Below are 26451 nucleotides of genomic sequence, written 5' to 3'. Positions count from 1 at the left end.
CCTCCCTCTGCTAGCCTTAGGTTACCCTAGGGCAAGGCGTAGCACCAGTTTAGCACCACCCCTACCCCCACCACCCCAGATCAGGGTCACCTGAAGCTGTGGAAGCAGGTGGTGGATGGTCGTATGAGCAGCTGGTTCACATCACAAGTTCTGGCTGTGAACCACTGATGCCAGGCAGACAATCTCTGAAGAGTATTGATAATGGCTGGGGTCACCCATCTTATGAAGATACTCCCAGAGAAAAGCAATGGCAAACCATTTCTGAAGAAAAATTTGCCAAGAACAATCATAGTCAAAGACCACGATTGCCCACCTCATACGGCATGGCACATAATGATCATGATGAAGTACGATCTTTTAGCCAATGCAGAAGCCATTCAACAGCTAGGATAGCAATCCCTGTATTCTTAAGCAACAGTAAAGAATGCCAGACAGCACAAACTCCTTGAAGAATCCTTGTCAGCCAACAATAAAGCATGCCTGGAAACTTAACTTACGAGAGTTGCTACTCTGTTTAATGAGTGCTGGTCTTTCTTGTTGCTGAACTCAATTTCAGATTAGAAATATTAAGCATGGGCTTCATCTTCAATGGGCATCAGATCAGAATGGTAAACGGAATGATATCATGGTTTGCCCAGCCGGCAATCATTAGTACTACATGCACTAACACTCAAGCAAATATGTGTCTATCTATAGGACACAAACAATGGTAAATACCCAACAGCTACAGTGCAAGTCTTTTGACTCACGATGTTGTGCTTACCCTTTAATCTACAGTAAAATCAATCTAATCCTTCCCTCATGCATGGCCCTCCACATCACGTGCCTATCTAAGAGTTCCTCAAATGACCCTAATGTTTCTGCCTCTACAGCTACCCCTGGCAGTGCGTTCCATGTGCCCACCACACCCTCTGTAATGAACTTAACTCTGACATCCCCCTATACTTTCCTCCAAGCATTTTAGGATTACGCCTTCTTGTATTAGCCATTGCCACCCTGGGGATAAAAGAATCTGGTTCTCCACCTAGTTTATGTCTCTCATCATTGTACACCTCTAACAAGTCACCTGTGATCCTCCTTCTCTCCAAAGAGAAAAGTTTTATCCTGCTTAACCTCTCCTTATAAGACAGGCTGTCTAGTCCAGGTAGCATCCTGGTAAATCTCCCCTGCACTTTCTTTAAGGCTTCCACGTCCTTCCTATAATGAGGTGACCAGAACTAAACACAATGCTCTCAGTATGGTCTAACCAGAGTTTTATAGCCTGTTGCATTGCTTATCAGACTCAGAATGAATATCACTGGCATAAAAAAGCTTAGCATCTGAGACTAAATTTTCTTCCAAACTACAGCTGACCCGTGAGGTTCTTATGTTACGTGGAAGATTTATAGAGGATTTACATTGCATTGTATCAGAACACAAAATTGTACAACTGCAGAAATAAAGTTCAAAGTACATTTATTATCACACCTTTGAAATTTGTCTTCTTACAGGCAGCCATAAGAACAAAGAAACCCAATAGAACTCATTAAGAGAGACCGTCAAACACCAATGTGTGAAAAGAGCAAATCATGCAAACAATAAAAAGTAAACAAATAACACTCAGAACTAAAGTTCACAATAGTGAGTCCACAGCCATGAAGCCAGTCCACTGCATCTTGTTAAACATTCCAAGGGCAGTCTTACCCTAAATTTGTTAATGCTTTATTGATCCCAACAAAGGCAGTTGTGCCCCCCCCCACTTTTTTTTTGAAAAAAACGAAGTACTGCATTTCAATCTTTTAAAGTTGTTAACTGATTTAATGAAATGTAATGAAGCATGATAAATTGAGATTCATTTGAAAGTAAGTGAATGGATGTGTTAGGGTGTTAAGTTATACAGGCTTCTGACTGATATACCTGTATCAAAAAAGAGTCAGTAGTTCCATTTCATAAACAAAGGAACAAAGACAAGCTGGGTATGATGAACCATCTTTTTTTTGCACCTAAGTTTATTATTTACTCAAAATACTCTGCAGATGCTGGGGTCAAAGCAACACTGACAACATGCTGGAGGAACTCAGCAGGTCGGGCAACATCCATGGAAATGAACAGTCAACGTTTCGGGCCGGAGTCCTGACGAAGGGTTCCGGCCCGAAACGTTGACTGTTCATTTCCACGGATGCTGCCTGACCTGCTGAGTTCCTCCAGCATGTTGTGAGTGTTGCTTTATTATTTACTCATCTTGGGGAACAAGGAAACCCGTGTATGCTTAAGGATTCTTTGATAAATTGTGAAGAATTTGATAGTGCAATAGAGTGATCATTAAACTTATATTATGTGTGTTATATCCTTTGGGTAGCATAATGGTTAGCGCAATCTCCTTACGTAGCCAGCGATCGCTGATCAAGGTTCAACTTGCTCCCTTCGCTATCTTTAAGGAGTTTGTATGATCTCTCCGTGACCATGTGGGTTTCCTCCAGGTGCTCTAGTTTCCTCCCAGATTACAAAGATGTATGAGTTAGTGTTAGTAAATTGTGGGCCTGCTACGTTGGCGCCAGAAGCATGGCGACACTTGGAGACTGCTCCCTGCACAATCCTCATTGATCTGAGTTGATGCAAATGGCACATTTCACTCTTTCAATGTACGTGTAGCAAATAAAACTAATCTTTAATCTTTATCCTTATAGTTCAAAATATAAACATCTTAAGTTTGTAATTATCACTGCAGCAATCGTGTTGCCTAAAATAACAATGATACATGGAGGAATAGATAGATCGAAACCTTCAGAGTCTTTCCACAATAAGTTGCATTTGGTCTCAAGGTACTTCACACTGTGTTTTCAAATGAACTTTGACACCAAGCTATTTAAGAACTTACTAGGGAGAAACTTAATGAAGAAAGCTAGGGCTTTACTCTTTGGAGAGAAGGAGAGATGATAGAGGTATACAAGATAATAAGGGGAATAGATAGAGTGGATAGCCAGTGCCTCTTCCCCAGGGCACCACTGCTCAATACGAGGGGACATGGCTTTAAGGTAAGGGGTGGGAAGTTCAAGGGGGATATTAGAGGAAGGTTTTTTACTCAGAGAGTGGTTGGTGCGTGGAATGCTCTGCCTGAGTCAGTGGTGGAGGCAGATACACTAGTGAAGTTTAAGAGACTACTAGACAGGTATATGGAGGAATTTAAGGTGGGGACTTATATGGGAGGCAGGGTTTGAGGGTCGGCACAACATTGTGGGCCAAAGGGCCTGTACTGTGCTGTACTATTCTATGTTCTATTAAAGTGAACTGGACAAGTAAAGAGGGTTTGGGAACAAATAACAGAGCCAAGTACCTGGGCAGCTGAAAGTAAGGCTGTCAAAGTTGCAATAACTAAGGAATTGGAAGAATTCTGCTAATATAGTGGCTGAGGCTGTTGCCTGCTCTGGGCTCCATGACATTTACTCGTTTACTTAGCTCCGCATGGAACTGAGGCTGTGGCTGTGGCCTGCTCTGGGCTCCATGACGTTTACTTGTTTACTCAGCTCCACACGGAACTGAGGCTGAGGCTGTGGCTGTGGCCTGCTCTGGGCTCCTTGACATTTACTCGTTAACTGGGCTCCGCATGGAACTGAGGCTGAGCCTGTGGCCTGCTCTGGGCTCCATGACACTTACTTGGCTCCACACGGAACTGAGGCTGAGGCTGTGGCCTGCTCTGCGTTCCATGACATTTTCTGGGCTCTGCATGGAACTGAGGCTGAGGCTGTGGCCTGCTCCAGGCTCCATGATGTTTACTCGGCTCCGCATTGAACTGAGGCTGAGGCTGTGGCCTGCTCCGCGCTCCATGACATTTACTGGGCTCCACATGGAACTGAGGCTGAGGCTGTGGCCTGCTCTGTGCTCCATGACGTTTACTCGTTTACTGGGCTCCACATGGAACTGAGGCTGAGGCTGTGGCCTGCTCTGGGCTCCATGACGTTTCCTGGGCTCTGCACGGAACTGAGGCTGAGACTGTGGATTCACTTTTGTTCTGACTGCTATTTGCTTACTTTTATTGTTTGCGTGATTTGTTTTTATTCTTCTGCACATTGGGTGTTTGTTGGTCTTTTTTTATGGGTTCCGTTGGGTTTCTCTGTTTTGTGGCTGTCTGTGAGGAGACGAATCTCAAGGTTGTATAATGTATGCATACTTTGTTAATAAATGTACTTTGAACTGTGCTGTTGGGCTGGAAGAGATTGAAGAGCTAGCTATTAAAATTAAGGCATGCTTTGCCAGAGGTTAGTAAACACCAGGGAGAATTGAATGCTCTGAGTTAGTACATGGGTGACAGAGTTCGGATAAGCTTGAGTTTATGGAGGATGGAAAGAAGGAAAACTACTCAGGAGAATGTAGGAATCATCAAATGTAGGGATGGTAAGAATGAGGATTGGATTTTCAGCAGCTGATGAACTGTGGCAGAGACTGAATCCAGCAACGTATTTGAGTTGGAATGAGGTGCATTAGAAATAATGCAACTATATGGCTGCAGTTTGCAATAGAGACTGGTGGCTGCGGTGTGAGATTTGCAATATTTCAGACTACAGGATCATAAGACATAGGAGCAGAAGTCAGTCATTCGGTGCATCGAGTCTGCTCCGCCTCCCATTTGCTCACTTACTGAAGCAGAACTTTCTGCTTATCTGGTCCTGAACATCAGGTAGACAGTCTAATAATACAAAAGCCACGAGGGACAGGAGTAGTGAGGAGGCGGTAGAATTGTCTGTCATTGATCTGTGTCTCTCGATGACTTCACTAATGGGCGACTGGTAAATGAGAAATCGGAAGGTGCTGAGGATAGTTTAGATCACAAGACATGCACTAGGAGCAGAATTAGGTCATTCGGCCCATTGAGTCTGCTTCACCATTTGATTATGGCTGACTTTTTTCCCTCTCAAACTCATTCTCCTGCCATTTCCTCATAATCTTTCATGCCTTTGTTCTTGGAGGGCAGAATGGAATTATGCAGGAGTGGAAAGAGATGCCATTGGGTTCAAAATTGACTACACACAGTATATTACGCAATAAAAATCACATGTGAGAGTTGGCAATGCTAGATTAGACTGCTGAACAATTTGACTGGTCATTCATGGGCAATGAAGAAATTCTGATTAATTTACCTAATGCCTCATTTCATGAACTCCTGAACCCACTTCTTTTCATCGAGACAGTAAACATCTAACTGCTCCCTCTCTCATGGGTAGAACAATAAGTGGAAGGCTACAAGTTCTGTTAGTCTTGTATCTCCTCATAGTTATTATATATCCTGTGATGTTCTGAAGTATACATAGAAGCCATTTTGTTAGTATCATTTTATCATACAGTTGTGGGTAAACTGAAGGAGGTAAGATAGCATTACCTGAAAATAAAGAATATACAGACAGAGTTAAATTGTTCATGAGACTTGATTTTAATTAGAAGTATCGTTGAAGAGAAGTGTAAGCAGAGTTCATCAATGAGCAGAATAGTGGAATATGCTTAGGATGTTGTCATGCTTAATTGTTCCATTTGAAAGTCACACTGAAAGAAAATGTGCGTAGGAGATAAAGTTGTACCGCAACAGGGCTGAATCCTCAGCCCATCCTGCCAGCGGGCATTTCTCTCTAATCTCAAAAATGTGTTAGTGAAGTGACCAGTATTTATGGATTTCACTGAAAAGTTGATCTGCAGACATTCCTGTACCTTTGAAAATAATTGTGATTTAAACTTTGGATGTTTTAAAAGCTTACCTCACCTGACCATTCATTCATTGCAGTTCATTGTTTTGCGCACAAAGTTCGAAGTAAATGTATTGCATTTAGGTTGATTTTCTTCCGGGCCTTTACAGGGAAAAAAGAAATACTGCACAGTAGGAATTTATGAAAAGCTGTACATGAACAAAGACTGATTAAGACCATTGTGCAAAAGAAGACAAATTATAAATAAAAATAATACTAAGAGCATGTTTTATAAAGAGTCCTTGAAAATGAATTTGTAGATCATAGACTCCAGTTTAGAGTAGTGGCGAGTGAAGATCTTCTTGTCAGTTCAGGAGCCTGATGGTCGTCGGCTAAATTCTATTCCTGAATCTGGTTGTGTGGGGCCTAAGGCTTCTGCCCATTTGGAGTGGTGAGAAGAGGGCATGACTTGGATGTCAGATGTCTTTGGTGATGGATACTGCTTTCTTGTGGCAGTACTCCATGTAAATGTACCAAATGGTGGGCAGAGCCTCCCCTGTAATGAACTGAGATGTATCCACTGCTTTCTTCCCATTCCTGGACATTGGTGTCCCCATACCAGGTCATGATGTAACCGGGTAGGGTACTCTCCACTGTGCATCTGTAGAGGCAGTCAAAGTTTTTGGTACCATGCCAAATCTACGCGAACCTCTAAGAAAGTAGAGGTAACACTCACAACACGCTGGAGGAACTCAGCAGGTCGGGCAGCATCCGTGGAAAAGGTCGGTCGACGTTTCGGGCCGGAACCCTTCGTCAGGACTGTAGGGGGAAGGGGCAGAGGCCCTATAAAGAAGGTGGGGGGAGGGTGGGAAGGAGAAGGCTGGTAGGTTCCAGGTGAAAAACCGGTAAGGGGAAAGATAAAGGGGTGGGGGAGGGGAGGCAGGGAGGTGATAGGCCGGAAAGGTGAAGAAAGAATAGGGGCAAACACAATGGGTAGTAAAAGGAGGCGGAACCAAGAGGGAGGTGGTAGGTACCCATTGTGTTTTCCCCTATTCTTTCTTCACCTTTCCTGCCTATCATCTCCCTACCTCCCCTCCCCCACCCCTTTATCTTTCCCCTTACTGGTTTTTCACCTGGAACCTACCAGCCTTCTCCTTCCCACCCTCCCCCCACCTTCTTTATAGGGCCTCTGCCCCTTCCCCCTACAGTCCTGACGAAGGGTTGCGGCCCGAAACGTCGACCGACCTTTTCCACGGATGCTGCCCGACCTGCTGAGTTCCTCCAGTGTGTTGTGAGTGTTGCTTTGACCCCAGCATCTGCAGATTATTTTGTGTTTAAGAAAGTAGAGGTGCTGCAACGCCTTCTTTGTGATGGCACTTACATGCTGGTCGAAGGACAGAACCTCTGATATGTTGGTGTTAAGGAGTTTAAAACCAAAGAGCTGACCCTCTCAACCTCCATTCCTCTAAATCAGGAGTTCCCAACTTTTTTTTTATGCCATGGACGAATACCATTAAGCAAAGAATCTGTGGAGCTCAGGTTGGGAACCCCTGCTGTAATGAGTACTGGCTGATGGATCTCCAGTTTCTTCCTCCCGTAGACAATAGCTAGCTCTTTGGTTTTGCTGCCATTGAGTGAGAGGTGGTTGCTGTGTCAACACTCAACCAATCTCCCTCCTATATGCAGATTTGTCACCGCTTTTGATTTGGTCAACAACAGTGGGGTCATCTGCAAACTTAAATACTGCATTAGAATTGTGCTTAGCTGCAAAATCATAAGAATGAAGTGAATAGAGCAGGAGGTTAAGTACACATGCTTACTGGTGCTTGGAGAGAGTCCTGTACTATTATATCTGCTTACAAACTGACATGGTTCTCAATTTTAACTGTACGTGAAACTCCAGGAGCAGTTTGCACTTGAAAATATACAGAAGTAAGATTAAAGCAGAACCTTTGGTTCGTAAACATTGGAAACATGATGTAGGGTAGCTTTAATCGGTAACTGAAAAAAAAAACTGTGTGACACACTGGTGGAAGTAATGAGTTGCTTCTTCACAGTGCTAGTGATCTGCATCCAGTCTTGTAGTTTGGTGCCATCTGCGTGGAGCTTGCATGTTTTACCCGTGACCGTGTGACTTTCCTCAAGTGTTCCAGTTTCCATCAACTTCCCAAAGGCGTGTTAATTAACTACACTAAATTGCCTGTGGTATGTACTGTAGATAACTAGTAGGATCAATATTGGTGTGGGGAGTTGAATGGAATGTGGGGAGAATAGGGGTCAGAGAAAATTAGTAGTGGAATGGGATTGGTCTGTCAACCAACATAGACTTAATGGGCAGAATGGCCTTCTTTTATGTCGTGTGGAAATCTGAAGATCAGTGATTATTGCATCTTATTCATCCTTAACTTTGCTGTACCATACAGATCCTGGCCTGTTTTGGGCTGATTCAATGCCAGACTCAGTCTGTCACTTTGGTACATAGTTTTGCAATCTCTGATGCTGTTCCATTATGGACATAGACCTCTGTGCCATCGGGGCCATTTTCAAAGGGCAGTACCTCAAGAAGGTGGCATCTATCATTAAAGGCTCTCCCCATCCAAGACATGCCCTCTTTGCGTTACTACCATCGGGGAGGAGGCATAGGAGCCTGAAGACCCACACTTAAATGTTTTAGGAACAACCTCCACTATCAGACTTCTGAATGTATGAATCCATGAACTCTGCCTGGTTATTCCTCTGTTTGCTCGTTACATATACCTGTTAGGGTGCATTCTCCAGTTACCTTATAAGGTAACCATAGCCTTCAGCCAGGAGAGAAGTCATCAGGTGGTTCCCAACCTTCACCGAGTGTTTCGACCCTTAACCACGACACCCTCCAGTTGGTGGGCCGGCAGTGGTGGCCAAATCACTGCCCATCTGCTCCTGGCTTCCAGCTTCCCTCCTCTCGCCTACTCCAACTCCAACAAGAGGCTCGTTCTGCCTCTTCCCCCATCCTACGAGCTGCTTGTTTTTTGCTCCTTTCATCCAGGCCCAGATCGGACAACAACCGCCATGCTGATTTGGCTGGGAAACTTCTGCAGCCGATCTCCACAGGGAACAACCATGGCTGCCATCCCTTGTCTTTACACTCCTGCACTAAGGGCTGGTACTTCAAGGCCTTTCTCTTGTGGGCCTCTTCCCATCCCTCCTCTCACAACACAGTCAGGTCAGCCAGAATTACTTTCTTGTCTTCGGTTGACCACAGTACAATGTCCGGGCGTAGGGTTGTGTGCATCACACCTGGGAACTGCAACCTCCTTCCCACATCGACCCTCATCTCCCAGGACCTGGCCGTTAGCAGCAGATTGGGCTTTGGTTGTTTGGTTACTATATATTTATTTATTTTTGAAAAGTGACAGTAACTTTTATGTCATGCACTGTACCGCTGCCACAAAACAAAAAATTTCACAACAGATATCTGTGATAATAAACCTGATTCTGATTCTGAAATGGGCCTTTTTGCTTAATAGATAGGCACGATGTGATTTAAGGCTCACCTTTAGATTTCTGTGAGAATGGTTGTGGGCCTTTGTGCAGTCTGTGTCGTGTTTGCACATTAATGTCTTCTCAGTTTCAGGATTTTGGTTTGACCACAACAAAGTAATAGGGTTGCATACGTAAGTCAGAGCGGTGTGCGTGACTTAGATAGGACTCAAGATCAGAGTGTATTGCATATCAGTTCTTAAAGGAAGTTAAAGATTAGTTTCATACGCCCATGTACATTGAAACAGAGTGAAATATGTTGGTTGAGTTACCGGACAACACAGTCAGGATGTGCTATGGTGCAGCCTTCAAGAGTTAGAACCATAGAACCACAGAACACTACTGCACAGAAAACAGGCCATTCGGCCCTTATAGTCTGTGCCAAAACTTCGTTCCGCCAGTCCATAACCCTCCAGACCTCTCCCATCCATGTATCTATCCAATTTATTCTTAAAACTTAAGAATAAGCCCGCATTTACCACGTCAGATGGCAGCTTGTTCCATACTCCCACCACTGTCTGAGTGAAGAAGTTCCCCCTAAACCTTTCCCCTTTCACCCTAAAGCCATGTCCTCTCGTATTTATCTCTCCTAATCTAAGTGGAAAGAGCCTATTCACATTTACTCTGTCTGTACCCCTCATAATTTTGTAAACCTCTGTCAAATCTCCCCTCATTCTTCTACGCTCCAAGGAATAAAGTCCTAACCTGTTCAATCTTTCCCTGTAACTCAACTCCTGAAGATCCGGCAACATCCTAGTAAATCTTCTCTGCACTCTTTCAATCTTACTGATATCCTTCCTATAGTTACTTAACCAGAACTGCACACAATACTCCCAAACTTGGCCTCAACAATGTCTTATACAGCCTCACCATAACATCCCAACTCCTATACTCAATACTTTGATTTATGAATGCCAGGATGCCAAAAGCTTTCTTTACAACCCTGTCTACCTGTAACGCCACTTTCAGGGAATTATGTACAGTCGGCCCTCCTTATCTACGAGGGATCGGTTCCGGGACCCCTCGCGGATACAAAAAAATGCGGATGCTCAAGGCCCTTATTCAACCTGTCTGAATGCGGTGGACCTTAGGACCCAGTGGAACCCCGGACCTTATTTAACCTGTCTCAGTGCGGTGGATATTAGGACCCGGTGGCAGAGCTCTGAATCCGCAGTGTTTCTGTTCACGAAAATAATCACGATCACGATTTAAAACGAGGTGGAAATAATAAAGCGATCGGAAAGAGGTGAAACGCCATCGGTCATTGGAAAAGTGTTAGGTTACAGTCGGTCAATGATTGGAACAATTTTAAAGGATGAAGTGAGAAAGGCCTTGCCCTGATGAAAGCTACAATTATTACTAAGCAACACAGTGGTTTAATTATTGGGTTTTGGGTTTTTGATCCTCTGCATCAACCTGGCAGGGAAGGACAGCATGCTCAGGAGCGGTCTGTCACTGGATCAAGCTCGGGAATTTCAGTTCCCAAGCCTGGCGCTGAAACATACATTTCTTAAGTGTTTTATATGCATAGAAAGGTAAAATATATACACTATATACTAAGACAAACGTTCGACTAACTGATGCTAAGTAATACTGGATGTACCTGTTCCGACTTACTTAGTAAGAGAACTTACATTTTTTTTTTCGATCCTGATCCACGATAACCTACGCACATCCTCTCATATACTTTAAATCATCTCTAGATTACTTATTATACCTAATACAATGTAAATGCTATGTAAAATAGTTGTTATACTGCATTGTTTAGGGAATAATGACAAGGAAAAAAAGTCTGTACATGTTCGAACAATAAGTGCTGGAAGAATACTTCCAGGTTTTCTTGATTCGCGGTTGGTTGAATTCGCGCATGCGGAACTCGCGGATAAGGAGGGCCGACTGTACCTGAACTCCCAGATCCCTTTGTTCCTCTGCACTCCTCAGTGCCCTACCATTTACTGTGTATGTCCTACCTTGATTTGTCCTTCCAAAATGCAACACCTCACACTTGTCTGCATTAAATTCCATCTGCCATTTCCCGGCCCGTTTTCCAGTTGGTCCAGATCCCTCTGCAAGCTTTGAAAATCTTCCTCGCTGTCCACGACGCCTCCAATCTTAGTGTCATCAGCAAACTTGCTGATCCAATTTACCACATTATCATCAGTTGCCATGCTTCTGGTACCAACATAGCATGCCCATGCCACTTCCAACCTACTTGTACATCTTTGGAATGTGGGAGGAAAAGGGAAGACCTGGAGGAAGTGAACGCAATCATAGGCACAACATATAAACTCCTTACAGTCAGCAGCGGGGATTGAATGGGGACAGCAGATTTCTGAATGGACAATGAACCCATCCATGATTACTATACTTAACAGAATTTACAGCATTTATTGTGATGTATTGCAATGTAGTGCTGCCGCAATTCAACAAATTTTATGGTATATGCCAATGATATTAAATCTAATTCTAGTTCTAACGTGTGCTGTGTAGTAAAATGAGTAACTTACTTCAGAATGGGACCTGCCTCCAATCTGCCAGGGGAACCGTAGCAATCTGCTAGAGCAGCTCAGTAGGTAGAGAAGTACCTATTGGAGAAAAGAATGAAGTTCCTCCCACAGATTGTTCATTGCTCCAGATTCCAGCATCTGCAGTCTCATATGTCTCCAGCTCTCCAGCAGTAGCTTTAGCACGGCTTCTACAGTGGAGCAGAAGGGGGTTAGAGCTTAGTCGTGGAATTGTTATTGATTATAGAGAAGGGGTGCACGGTAGCATAGTGGTTAGAATTATGCTTTATAGTGCCAGTGATTAGTTATTGTGGTTCAATTCCCACTGCTGTCTGTAAGGAGTTTGTACATTCTCATTGTTAACTGCTGGGGTTTCCTCTGGGTGCTCTAGTTTTCTCCCACATTTCAAAGATGTACATGTTAGGATTAGTGAGTTGTGGGCGTGCTATGTTTGTGCTAGGAGCCTGGCGACAGTTGTGGCTGCCCCCAGCACCTCTTCAGATTGTGTCGGCTGTTGACGCAAACAACCCATTTCACTGTATGTTTTGATGTCCATGTGAGAAATAAAGCCAATCTTTTGCTTCTTCATGTTGGAGAGGGTTCTTGCTTGGCACCTTGCAGGTGTTCAACACTTGTCAGCTCCAGCCTGGATGCTGCTTGGGCCTTGCAACATGCAACCACAGAATGCTTCCTTTTTTTTAAAGAGCCCTATTTTTTGACTATTTATTGAAGTGGTAATACCAGAAAATGCTAGAAATAGAGTCAACATTTCCGTAATTTTGTGAATTATGAAATGTTAGAGGCCAGGCCTATTTAAAGTCTTGGTGAAGGGTGAGGGTGTGGCGTGGAAAGACAAGGGGAATATCTGTAAGAGGATGTAGACCAGAACAGACCTACTGATGCAATTAGTGATGGTCGCAGATGAGAAAGGGAAAGGGTTGTGAAGTTGTGTTCATCAGAGTTGATCCGCCTGGGTAGAGAGGAGGCATACACTCAGTGTTGCAGCAGCGAGATGTAGACTTCTGCTGTTAACAATCTGAAATAAAAGAAAGTATAGGAGATGCCCAGCAGGTCAGACAGCATCTGAGCTTGATGACCCATCCTCAGAATTGGCCAGTTCTGCTGCAGACATGGTTATCTGAAATGATTGAATTCACTGCTGAGCCTTGAGGGCGGTACAGTACTCAGCTCGAAGATGAGATGTTGCTGCTTTAGGTTTTGTTTGAGTCATGTGAGAGAGGATGAAGTGGGAGGAAAACAAAACCACTGGGTCGCCTTTGCAGACTGAACAGAGGTAATTACCGTACAGGGCACCCAATTTGCATTTGTTTTCTCTGATAATGAATGGGCACTCTGTTTCATCTGGAAGAGAGGTGAAGTGTATTGGACCAGGGTGCATTATTCATCAGGAACCTGCGTCATGTTCTCAGTATTATTTATTTACTTTTTTTTCGTATTTCCAGTTTGTCTTCTTTTGTACATTGGGTGTTTGTCAGTCTTTGTGTGTAGATTTTCATTTATTCTATTGTATTTCTTTGTTCTTCTGTGAATTCCTTCAAGAAAATGACTCTCAGGGTTGTACAGTATATGGTGACATATATATACTTCGATAGTAAATGTACTTCGAACCTTGAGAACTTTGCAATGACAGCATTGTGACTGGTCTCCAGCTTTACCCATTTTCACGTAAGCCAGGGTAGAATTTTCCTCTGACCTTCACTGACTTCACTTCCTATTTAATGCTCCTTAAGAATGTGAACATACCAACCTATTGTCGGACTGGGTCATATGGCCATTTTGAGCTTGCTCCACCATTCAATAAGATCCAGTGATTTAAAGATTAGCTTTATTTGTCACATGTACATTGAAATATACAGTGAAATGTGTCGTATGCATCAAATCAAATCAGTGAGGGATGTGCTGGACAGACCACAAGTGTTGCCGTGCTTCCAGCACCAAAGGAGCATGCCTGCAATTCACTAACCATCACCATATGTCTTTGGAATGTGGGAGGAAGCAGGGGCACCAGCAGGAAGCTCCTGCAGTCACAGGGAAGTCATACTCACTCCTTATTGGCAGCACTGGGAACTGAACCCTAACCGGTGATTGCTACTGCTACAATAGTGTTCTGCTAACTACTACTGATCCTGGGTCTCAATTCCCATGAACAACAGTCTTCTATGGAGAATTAGGAAGATTTGTAATCCTTGGAATAAGCACTTCTATCCCTTTTCTTCACTTCTAAATCACTGTCCTTTTGTCTGAGACTCTGGCTCCCCAGCTGTGAACTATCCAGGTAGAATAGACAGCCTCTTGCATTCGTCTCTCTCCAAATCTTCGAGGTTCCAATCTCCTCATTTTTCTAAGCACGTATCACCAAACTTCCTCAGTCACTCATGAGCGGCTAGGTTGCCGAGCTCTGACCCGATTCATATTAATCGAAGGAATGCTTAATGCTTTCTGCAGCATGTGATTGTTTCTGCTGTTGAGTGTTGTGTCTTCGCTCATTTCAGATATGTCCAATGCTCTTCCTGGCTTTTGCACTTTCAGTAAACATGGTTCAGGTACCCAGTTTGTTGATGAGGGACTGAAAGGAATTCTTAACCGCAAGGTTATGGTTGTGATGAATTGCAAGGTGATGGTGCTGCTATTAGTTCATTGACACTAACTGAATTAGAGTGAGTAGAATTAGGTTTATTATCACTGAAATCTGTGCTTTTGCAACAAATTCAATGAATTATGTTATGAAATTTATTGTTTAGCAGCAGCATTATAGTATAATACATAACAATTACTTGGAAGTTACAATAATGTCAATAAAAAGTAGTGGATACGGCTCAGTCCATCATGGGAAAAGCCCTCCCCACCATTGAGCACATCTGCATGGAGCACTGTTACAGGAAAGAAGCATCCATTATCAGGGACCCCCACCACCAGGCCATCTTGTTGCTGCCATTAGGAAGATGGTACAGGAGCCTCAGTACCCACACCACCAGGTTCAGAAACAGTTATTACCACTCAACCATCAGGCTCTTAAACCAATAGGGATAACTTCCCTCAATTTCACTCACTCTAACTCTGAGCTGCCCTAATAACCTACGGGCTCACATTCAAGGATTCTTCGTCTCATATTCTCGATGTTTAATGTTTTTTTTAGGTACTATTATTTTGATTATTTTTGTATTTGCACATTTTGTTACCATTTGCACATGGGTTGTTGGTCCATCAGTGTGTGGTTTTTCATTGACTCTGTGATGTTACATCATTGGTACCAATGTGCACCACAGTTTCCTCTGCTCACTCTCCCCCCAGTCTGAGACATCCCAGACCTTGGCACCTGGAAGGCAACATTCCATCCATGTGTCTCTTTCTCATCCTGTCTGCTCTGTTAGTTATGGAATCCCCTATCAGTACTGCGCTCCTTTCCCTCCCCTTCGGAGTCACAGAGCCAGATTCAGTGCTAGAGAATTGACAGCCATTGATTTTCTCTGCCAGCTCATCCCCCTTGCCCTCCCCAACAATATCCAAACCTGTTGAGGGGAACAGCCACAGGGGTACTCTGCACTGGCAGCCTATCCCTTTTCCTGCTTCTGATGGTCACCCATTTACCCGTGTCCTGCACTTTGAGTGTAACTACCTTCCTGTATGAGCTGTCAGTCAATGCCTATTCCTCACAAATGATCCAGAGTTCATCAAGTTCCAGCTCTATTCCTTAACACAGTCTCAAAGAAGCTGTAACGAGATGCACTTGCAGGTGTAGTCGTCCAGGACGCTGGAGGTCTTCCTGCCTTCTCACATCTAACAAGAGGAGCATTTCACCATTCTGGCTGGTATCCCCACTGCTCTAGCCGTGCAATAAGAAAGAAAGAAAAGTTAAATGATAAAAAGCTACTGTGCCTACGGTCTCCACTTGTCCTTACCAAAGTCTCTTTGAGCCAAAGCCTGAGCTCCCCACTCTTAACACTTGCTCGCTCACACAATGGCTGCTCCACTTAAACCTAACTTCTTTTTATTGCACCTTGCCTAGTGTCTAATTATGCACATTCTAACATCTTCTCGGGTACTGTGGTGCACAGAATGTCTCGACTGCCCTGCTTGCTTCTTTTGAACTTACAACTTATTTCCTGAAATGACATTACATTGGATACTTATGTTGAAGGTGTCATAGCTCATTGGTATGATTCTGTGGTTATGACCTTGTTAGCTCTTTGCTTGAGGGTTGACTGTCCACTAGCCATGGCTGCTATCTTGATGTTTACGTTCTGCAGACACCCCAGACATCTGTAGCCATATTTTTCACAAAGTAGAACATTTCAGATCTCAGGAGAAAAAATAATTCACAATGCTGCAAAAGGGTGTGGATGTTGATTGCAAGTTTCACTCAGCTGCACGAAATATACCAAATATACAAAAGGGTGTGCAAGCAGTGGCTGATAATCTCACACTAATTTAGTGCTCCTGAAGAGAATCATTAGTCTATAATGCCTTTACCAGGGAAGATGAGTTATCATGTAGACATTGATACAACCATGATAATAATGCAAACTTCACGGAATGATCGGCAAACTTTTATCTGCAAGAGTCAAAAATTATACTGCTAAGTTGTGGGAAAAGTGAAACCACTATCTCTGGTCTCTGCTGTGAGCTATGCCACTCTTCCTGTTTGAGTCTGAGCAAGAATATTCATAACATTGGTATCTTATTGGATTTCAAGACAAGCTTCTGATTTACACAGTAACTGTAATGTCAAGACAGTCTATTTTCAACCCTGGACCATTGATAAGCTACATCTATATCAGTTGGTACAACCTCCATCATTGGTTTTAACAAGTTCAGTCCATCCTTGTCTTCCATCCACTATCAACTTGAATTCTTCTGCCTCTACCTTAACTAGCACTAGATATCATCCAGTCAGCTGTTGGTTTGGGTCCCTGAAAAGTGAGATAAAGCTGTTATCAGAACTTTCTTGTTGCTGTCGCAATCTATCTGCCGGTGAGGGAAAAGATCTCCTGATTTTCACTGATGAAGAATCTTGGCCAAAAGTGTAGACTGCTTATTCCCCTCCATAGACGCTGCCTGATTCGCTGAGCTCCTCCAGCATTTTGTGTTTGTTACTCCAGATTTTCACTAAGCAGTGAGAATGTCGGCACAAGAACGTAGAACTGCAGTGGGATATGGGACAGGGCATGGGGAAATGGAACTAGCGTAGGTGGGCATCTTGGCTGGCAAGGACCAGTTGGGCCAAATGGCCTATTTCTATGCTGTATGGCTGCACGCCTCCACGCCTCCAGGTCTCTATGACTTGCTTCTTCTGATCACCTCGCCAAATGAGTGGCAGCTGACAAGTGGATTGTGAGAATGAGTCGGGAAAGTCGGGAACACTTCTATCTCTGTTCCAAGGCAGCTTTCCTTTATTGTGAAATGCTTTGAAAATCCCATTACAAAATTCAAGGGGCTAAGACCTATTGTTTTGGGTTCTGTTTCCTTTATGCAAGCAACTAGACATATCCAATGGCCAGACTAAATTACAGGAAAGTGGCAAAGTTTTATATGCAGAGATGGCTTTGATAGGTTACTGATAATGACACAGCATACAATAGAGCACATATGAAATAACATTGGTTGTTTGAGAAATTTTTCATCCTTTCCTTATGTGTAACTTATTTATCAGTTCTACTGATATTACTTGGGAATGAAATTCAATCACCAAGAAAACCAATTATTTTGTTTGTTGTAGGTGTAATCTTGCGCCCCTGTTGGAGTACGCTGATGATGTTGGACTCAAATCTGATTTTGTCACAATGAATCCATCAGTTGTGCAGAGAGCATTTGGAAGTCTTCAGAGTGAGACAGACAGAGAGAAATTTGTCAACAGGCTGGCATTATTGAATGACAGTGTTCTCTGGATCCCAGCGTTCATGGTTAAAGGAGGGGAAAAGCATGTCGAGTGTGTAAATCAGCTGATTCTGAAGAAGAGATTGAGCATACAGACAGCCTATCCATCCCTACGACTTATACATGCTGTCAGAGGGTACGTATCTCTCTATATCTTATCCCAGCTTAACGGTAAATCTTCAAACCTTAAAACAGATGGCCATTGATCAAGACTCTATGATTTGATCTTGAAATCTTAAACTCCTGTTGATATGATCTCACAAAAAAACTCAGTTAAAAAAAATGCTAGTACTTTCTAAAATTCCTTTCTACTTTAATGTAAATGAATTAGGGTCTTGGCCCGAAATGTTGACTGTTTACTCCCCTGCATAGACATTGCCTGACCTGCTGAGTTCCTCCAGCATTTAGTGTGTGTTTCTCAAGATTTCCAGCATCTGCAGAATCTCTTGTATTATAATCAAATACATTTGGATTAATGTGCAATGGGATTAATTAATGTGTATATGGCTTGTCTGACTTTGTATATCACTCCCCTGTGACCATTCTAGGGTGTTTGGATCTGAAAGCTTCCTACCAAAATGAGACTTCTAAAAATCAGTGAGAATAGTGGAGATCTAATTGTAAACTCTCATTATTTTGAGCAGTGTGCAAAAATTAATCTACTCTGTGTGCAACAGGAGTTCACAAAGGGCTCATGATTGATAACATAATTTAAACTTTCTGCACTCGAAATCTTTCACAGCCATAAAATCATTTATCAATTGAATTCCAAGACAGTAGAAGTGTAAGATTACTACTAAAAAGTTAATAGCCGTTCACCCCTCTGCCATCCATTTTGTCTGCTGACAGTCGGCTTCCATGAAGATATATTGGCAAGTAATGGACCTATATCTGTAAATAATTGTTGAGACTTAAAAATGTTTTATAAGCCATACACATCATCTGATTTTAAATAGCATATGAATCAGACTGCTGTATGGAGGATAATTAGTCAAGACACAAATAACAGGTTACATTTTGTACTTTGGAGTTAATTTCATGAACCCCACCCGGTGAGTGAGGCTCACATATTGCAGCTGAAGATCAAAAATTTGTTGGTATATTCAGTGACAAATGGTCTTGGAACATTTTGCTCTATGGCTCATAAAAAAATCATAGGCATTTAGGTGAGATAAGTCTCTCTGTTTCTCATATTATTTTGTAGACTCAGCAGTGTTTTTTTTAAATCCGATATTTAAAAGGTCAGTTTCACACTCTTTCAACTGAATGAGCAGGTGTATTTCCCCTGATTTCCTTAAGTGTGTTGAAAGAAAATACTGCAGATGGACTAACTTTTCTCCTACTTCCTCATCAACACGTTTTACTTCATGAAACTGCCGAGCAGGAATACGTTTTCATCATTTACATCACTGTTTTTATACCACTGCTTTGGAAGTTAATAAAATCTGAGAACAAAAACTTAAACACACTGGCTTCTTGTAAAACAATAAAACACTTAATGGGTAACAACAGTGAATCCATTAAGAGTGAAAATATATTCCTTTAGGGATAATGCGGTTAGTCAGCAGAATATACCTACTCTTTTAACTCATTATTTGTGAGGATGCATCTGCAGTTTTTATAAATGTGGAATTAATCGGTTGCAATAAAATGTTACCTACTGTAATTTCCCCACTAGCAGTAGCAGTGCGATCATTTGAGTTGAGCGTGATGTTCTCTTGAGGGTTATTCCCTTAATAGAGAATGCCTGTGCATGACTTTGTTTCACATGGAGAGGCTAATGCATGGGCATCCACCACGATGTCAGTGTGAAACACATATTTACTTATATAATCTTACTACAGGAAAGATATCAATAAGATTGAAAGAGTACGGAGAAAATTTACAAGGATGTTGCCAGGACCCGAAGACCTGAGTTATAAGGAAAGATTGAATAGGTTAGGACTTCACTCCCTGGAGAGAAGGAGAATGAGTAGAGATTTAATAAAGTTGTACAAAATTAAGAGAGGTGAAGATCGAGTGAATCCAAGAGGGTTTTTCCACAGGTTGAGTGAGACTAGAACTAGATGTCATAGGTGAAAGGTGAATTGATTAAGGGGAACATGAGGGGGAACTTCTTCATTCTGAGGGTGAGGGAGTTACCAGCAGAAGTGGTGGATAGTTTGGTTTTAGCATTTAAGAGAATTTTTGATCGGTACACGGTTGGGAGGTGTATGTAGGGCTATGAATCGGGTGTAGATCAATGGGACTCGGGAAAATAATAGCTTAGCGTGGACAAGTTGGGCCAAAGAGTCTGTTTCTATGCTGTGTTCCATAATCAATTAGTGAAAATATTTAGTTTTTGTGAATGCCATTTTATTATCATTGTATACTGTATATTGCTGTAGTCAGCACTTGTTCTGACACTACAGATCGAGTTCTTGAGCATATTCAGATTGATTTTATTTGGTATGAAAACAGCTGGAAATCTCTATTTTTCATTCAAATTTGGAAAAATAAGTTTATTATCAATGTACATATTTGTGGTGTGGATGTTACTTGTTGTTTACTGAATGTTGTCCAGGTCTTGCTTCATGCATTTTCTAAGGAATTGTGACTAGGTTTGAACACTGGGCGATCATTAGTGAACATCCCCACTTCTGACCTTACAGTGGCAGGTAGTTCATTGATGAAGAAGCTGTAGAGAGCTGGGTAGAGGGCATTTTGCCAGGGAACCTGAGGAAATTGCATTGGCGTTCTGGGGATGGGGTGATTAACTTACAAATGTTGCCACCTTCAGCCTTTTATACAATGTCTTAACTGCTCCAACCATAAGGAGAATTTCTCTCTTGAAGTCCAAGTCTTCAATAGAACACAAAGCAAAATCTTGATACAAGAGACTGCAAATGCAGAAAATCTGGAGCTTACCCTTTCTCTTTGTTCGCCCCCACCCTCATGACCTGCCCATCACCTACATCTTCCTTCCTCTGATTTCCCAAGTTTCCTTTACTCCATGATCTATCATCCTCCCGTCTTTTCCTTCTTCAGCTCTTTGATTCTTCTTCAACCTCCCAGCTTCTCACATCATTCCCAATTCCAACCCGCACCCCCCTGCCCCATTATCTACCTTCCCAACTTACCTAGATTCACTTATCACCATCCAGTTTGTGCTCCTTCCCTCCCCCACCTTTTTATTCTGGTTTCTGCTCTTTTCCTTTCCAGTCCTGATAAAGGATCTTGGCCTGAAACATCAACTGCCCATTTCCCTCTCGAGATGCTGCCTAACTGGCTGTGGTCCTCCAGAATTTTGTGTGTTACTCCAAAGCAGAATGTTGTCTGGTCCTGTAGCCTCTACGGTATCAGGTGCTGTGATCCTTACTTTGATAGCCCACGGTGTGGATTGACTGCTACTTTGATGGAGAAAATCTCAGGATAAGCCGAGATAAATAATTCCTTCAATATTCTGGCTGTGGATCAGTGTGAATGCTTCAGGGTTTGTGTGTACTGCTCATGTCCCTTCTCGAACTGTGTTTGGAATAGGAATTGTGATTGTCTCCCTGACAAGCACTACCAATCCACACCATCCTTTCAGTTATTTTTGTCTTGGCCCGTAACTAGAAACATTAGGGTCCCGTTCCTGCCTCTCCAAGCAGTGTTTCAGTCACAGCTAAAATATCATACTTACACATACACTACTGTGCAAAAGTCTTAGGCACATGTATTTAGCTCAGGTGGCTAAGACTTTTGCACGGTCTTGTATTTGTCAACGTGGAGTGGAGAGCGAGTAAATCTGGCGGGGGCCAAGGATGTCAGGAACAGTGAGGTTGGAGTGCTGCGGGAGGGATGTGGGACAGGTGACAGAGAAGGAGTGCCGGGGCGTGGGGCGAAGTGGGTGCAGACACACCCAGCCCTGAGACACCAGGCAAGGTCATTTGATTCCAAACTATTGGTTTATTGATCATTACAGAAAGTCCCTCTGGTGCTTCCTCCTCTCCCTTCTCCCTTCCCCTTTTCCCAATCATGTTTCCCCTCTCTAAGCACTCTTCCCACTCTCAGTCCACAATAGAGACCCATATCACAGTCAGGTTTATCATCACTCACATATGTTATGAAATTTGTTTTTTTGTTGTGGCAGCCATACAGTGCAATACATAAAATTACTACAGTACTGTGCAGGTCTTAGACACCCTAGCTATATATATGTGCCTAAGACTTTTGCACAATACTGTATCTATCAATACCTTCAGTTCATCTGCTCTGTTCACTGAACTCCGTGTATTTATTTATGTACCGTTTAGCACAGCTAGAGACTACTTTTATGTTTATCTCCTAACCTTTGTTGGCTCTGCTTTCCAAGCTTAATTCACGGCCTTTCAGTTCACTAGTTTTGCTTTTCTCTTTCCAAATCAATACTCAGTTTCCTATCTATCTGGAAATGGAATTGGGATTGGTTTATTATTGTCACAGTTTACGGAGGTACAGTGAGAAGCTTTTCTTGCATACTGTTCACACAGATCAATTTATTACATAGTGCATTGAGAAAGCACGAGTAAAACAACAACAACAATATAGAATAAAGTGTAACATCTACAGCCTTCAACGGCATGACATGACATTTATTGGTCCAAATGATGTGCAAACTATGTGGTCTGTACAAGTTCCACTTTGCCCAGAAGTCATCCCGACTCCCGAAGAAAGTAAACCTTTCCTATCAGTACCATCTCTCTTGCTGTGAATTTATCTCCATTATCTTCCTTTTAATATATAGACTAGAACTAGGGGTCATGGGTTAAAGGTGAATATTGAAAGGCTGAGATAGAGTGGACATGGAGAAGATGTTTCCTAAAGTGGGAGAATCTAGGACCAGAGGCACCACCTCAGAATGGAAGAACAACCCTTTAGAACAGAGATACGGAGGAATTTCTTTGGCCAGAGGGTGGTGAATCTGTGGAATTCCTTGCCACAGATGGCCTACGCAGGCCAAGTCATTGGGTATATTTGAAGCAAAGGATGATAGGTTATTGATTAGTAAGAGTGTTGAAGGTTATGGGAAGAAGGCAGGAGAATGGGATTGAAAGGGATAACAAATTAGCCATGATTGAAAGGCAGAGCAGACTCAATAGCCAAATACTGTTCCTATGTCTTATGGTCAGAGTGGTCATCTATCTATGGAGCTAAAAGAGATGAGGAAGATCTTAAAAGGATTTTTTCTGTCTGTATTCTGCATCTTGTATCAAGTCACCTCTCATCCTTCTTTGCTGCAAAGAGAAAAGTCCCAGCTTACTCAACCTTTCATCATAAGATGTGCTCTGTAATCCAGGGAACACCTTTGTAAATGTCCTCTGCACCCTCTGTAAAGTTTCCATATCCTTCTACTATGAGACAAACAGAACTGAACAAGTGTGGTCTATCCAGAGTTTTATAGAGTTGCAACATTACCTCACAGCTCTTGAATTCAATCCCTGACTAACTATTGAAGGCCCACACGCCAGACACCATCTTAACCGCTGTATCAATTTATGCGGCAACTTTGGTGGATTTCTGGAGTTGGACCTCTCTGTTCCTTCACACTGTTAAGAATCCTTTCATAAGGATTCTGACGTTAATCTAGCAATAACTAACCTTGAGACCCTGTTTACTTACTCTGTGAAATCTGTCCTTATAATCTCATCTCTTTTCCTATCTTTGTCATTGGTAGTAATAAACATAGGAAAGCACAATCTAACTAAGAGTCACTATGCGGCAATGCTATTTTACAAAGGTGCAATCAAAATTACAGATTGTTGGAATCCTTTGTGAGAAGGAAGCAGATCAGATTCAGATTCAGGTTAATTTATCACATGTACATTGAAACTTACAGTGAAATGCTTTGTTTGTATTAACAACCAACACAACCAGAGGATGGGCGGGGAGTAGATTGCGAGTGTCGCTGCACATCACAGCGCCAACGTGGCATGCCTGCACTATTCAGCAAAACACCACAGAACACAACAAACTCAGCACAACTTGCAACAAATCAAGAGCAGCAAAGTAAGCCCCTTTCCTCCCACCCTCCAGGACACACACACAAACACACACACACACACACACACACACACACACACACACACACACACACAGTCCTCCAACTGTAGGACAGGCCTCCAGCCTCAAGTTTCCATCGGGCTTCAACTTTTGTTTTACCAATCAATCTTTCAGATCTGATCTCCAGTCATTGACCCCTGGACTAGCTGATAATGGGACCCCAAACTTCCAGACGTGTCAACTGCCTGCACAGACTTCAAACGCGGAGCAGACACCTGACCTCTAACTCCTCCTCATCCCCATCTCTAAACCCTAATCTGACCATTGAATTCCTCACATCCCTGTGCCTAAACCCTAACCTAACCTCTAGTTACCATCTCTGTCCCTAAAACCATCCTGACGAACTTAAACAACAAAGTATGAGCCATTATCACGAGGGAGACAGTATCTCGGTGCCATCTTGGAATAAATAATTAAAAATCTTCTTCATGAAGAGGGTCCACATGGACACAAAGATAGAAATCCATTTTCAACAGCACAGGAATAATACAAGCCATGCATTATGTTCCATTTCCAAAACTTGGCTGTGTTGATTTCCAAGGAAACAGATTTCAGAAGTAGAGTGCATCGTGCTCTGCTGCTACCATATATATTTGGAATAAGTTGCGGAAGATGTATTTCCTAGCAACATCCAAAGTAAAAAGAATTTCATCCAGCTTCTTCCACAGCTTCACAAGTATCTTGAAGGATACCAAGAAATGAAAGTTATGCGATGTATGCATTTTCAAATAGCATTCACAAATACTGAAGAAATCTCGCAAAAGATTACTGAAAAAAGGCATTAATTTTAGAATACATTTAATCTCTTATTATTAGATAACAGTTCTGCTTCTTGTAAGATTCAGCCACAATATGCAAACAACACAGTAAAAAACACCCTGAGGGCTTAAAGTGGTTGTTGAAATCAAAAGATTCTCCTTTGCTAGTTGTTAATTTACTGTTATTGATCTCAGTACTTGAAGTGAATGTAGAATAGAGCTGAAGTTGTTTGCTTCTTTGCCTTTGGCTCAAATGGATAAGCAACTTGTATAGAAGCATTAAAACAGTAAAACATTACAAAATTCCTGACAAGAGCTTTATCAAACAAGATCTGGTGCTCGGCCGCATAAAGAGATATTAGAACAAATGGCAATGGGCTCTTTATGGAATGTCTTTAAGGAGGAAGGAGAGGAGCGGTATTGTGACAGAAACATCCACAGTTTATGCATTGGGTAGCTATAAGCCAGAGCCAGTAATAGAAAGGAAATCAACGTGCCATATATTGGAAGAACATGGGGACTTTGAAAGGCTGACAGAGTTTATAGTCAAGATGCTGGAAATCCAGAGGAACGAACACAAAATGCCAGAGGAACTCAGCAGGACAGGCAGCATCTGTAGCGAGGAAGGTACAGTCAGCATTTCAGGCTGAGGCCCTTCATCGAGAGTCCCAAAGGCCGAGATATTTATCAGGAGCATTACGTAACTAGGATATTTATCAGGAGTTCTGCAGATATTTACATTGTCACTTACTAGCATTGTCAATAATCCCTCCCATCTGTCCAACAATCTCTTTGGCCCTCTACCATCGGGCAGGAGGACTGTAGCATTAGGACAAGGACTGTTAGGATGGGAAACAGCTTCTCCCCTAGCCCCTAAGACTGCTGAAGTCCCTGCTACCACCCAGGTCTCATTGTGTATGAAGTGCCAGTAACATCATACTGTTTGCTTCTCAACTTATGCACCTTATTATTTGTGGTAACGTTACCTGATGTGTTGTGTGTGGGGAATATGTGCTGCGTTGTGCAACTTGTTCCAGAGGAACATTGCACCGTTTGACAGTATACATGTATGTGGTTGATTGAACTTGAACTTGAGGTTGATTTTAGTGCAGAAGGCTGAAGGGGACCTGGTCTGAGTGTATAAAAAGCCATGTGTTAAATGGGTGCAACAAAAGAGAAGGTAAGAAGTGGATCATTAGCCCTCAGTGTTTGTAGTTGTCAAAATTTTGAGGTTTCAGCAGCAGACGAGCAGAACAAGATGAGAACTGGGTGATGGTGATAGGAGAGATTAGATGTAGATGGGGAAATTATCAAGGGCTCAGCTCTGAATTAAGCAAAGCAACAAAACAGTGTACAAGCAAGTAATAACATCTTTTTGAACATCAGAAACATCTTTACAATTCATTTATGAGATGGGTGGCATTTATTGAGAATCATTGATTGGCCTTGACTTGTTTCATTAGACCATAAGTTATGGGAGCAGAATTAAGCCATTTGGCCCATTGAGTCTGTTCTGCCATTTCTTCCTGGCTGATCAAATTTTCCTCTCAGCCCCAATCTCCTGCCTTCTCCCCGTAATCCATCATGAATCTACTAACCTCTGCCTTAAATATACAAAAAGATGGCCTCCACAGCTGCCTGTGGCAGAGAATTCCACAGATTCACCACTCTCTGGTTAAAGAAATTCCTCCTCATCTCCATTCTAAAAGGACAGCTCTCTATTCTGAGGCTGCGTCCTCTGGTCTTGGACTCTCCCACCATAGGAAACATTGTCCCCACGTCCACTCTATCAAGGCCTTTCATCGTTCAATAAGTTTCAATGAGGTCATCCCTCATTCTTCTGAATTCCAGCGAATACAGGCCCAGTGCCGTCAAATGCTCTTCATATGACAGTCCCTGGAATAATTTTCATGAGTATCTTTTGAGCCATCTCCAGTTTCAGCACAGCCTTTCTAAGATAAGAGGCCCAAAACTGTTCATAATACCCCAAGTGAGGCCACACCAATGCTTTATAAAGTCTTTCCATTACATCCTTCCTTTTACATTCTAGTCTTCTTG

At 42.6% G+C, this 26451-nt stretch overlaps 1 protein-coding gene across 1 annotated transcript in view; it reads left to right on the top strand.

Moving 5' to 3' along the window:
* The window catches only part of LOC140211535 (CMP-N-acetylneuraminate-poly-alpha-2,8-sialyltransferase-like), an 84727-nt gene that overhangs the window by 27795 nt on the left and 30481 nt on the right, over positions 1-26451 (top strand). The window contains exon 4 of the mRNA XM_072281324.1: positions 17415-17708. Coding sequence (XP_072137425.1) covers positions 17415-17708 — 294 coding nt within the window. The remainder of the gene's footprint in view (positions 1-17414; positions 17709-26451) is intronic.

Source organism: Mobula birostris, chromosome 17 (genome assembly GCF_030028105.1).
Source record: "Mobula birostris isolate sMobBir1 chromosome 17, sMobBir1.hap1, whole genome shotgun sequence".
Taxonomy (NCBI): Eukaryota; Metazoa; Chordata; class Chondrichthyes; order Myliobatiformes; family Myliobatidae; genus Mobula; species Mobula birostris.
The sequence above is the reverse complement of the archived record's forward strand: the minus strand, read 5'-3'. Positions and strand labels throughout refer to the sequence as shown.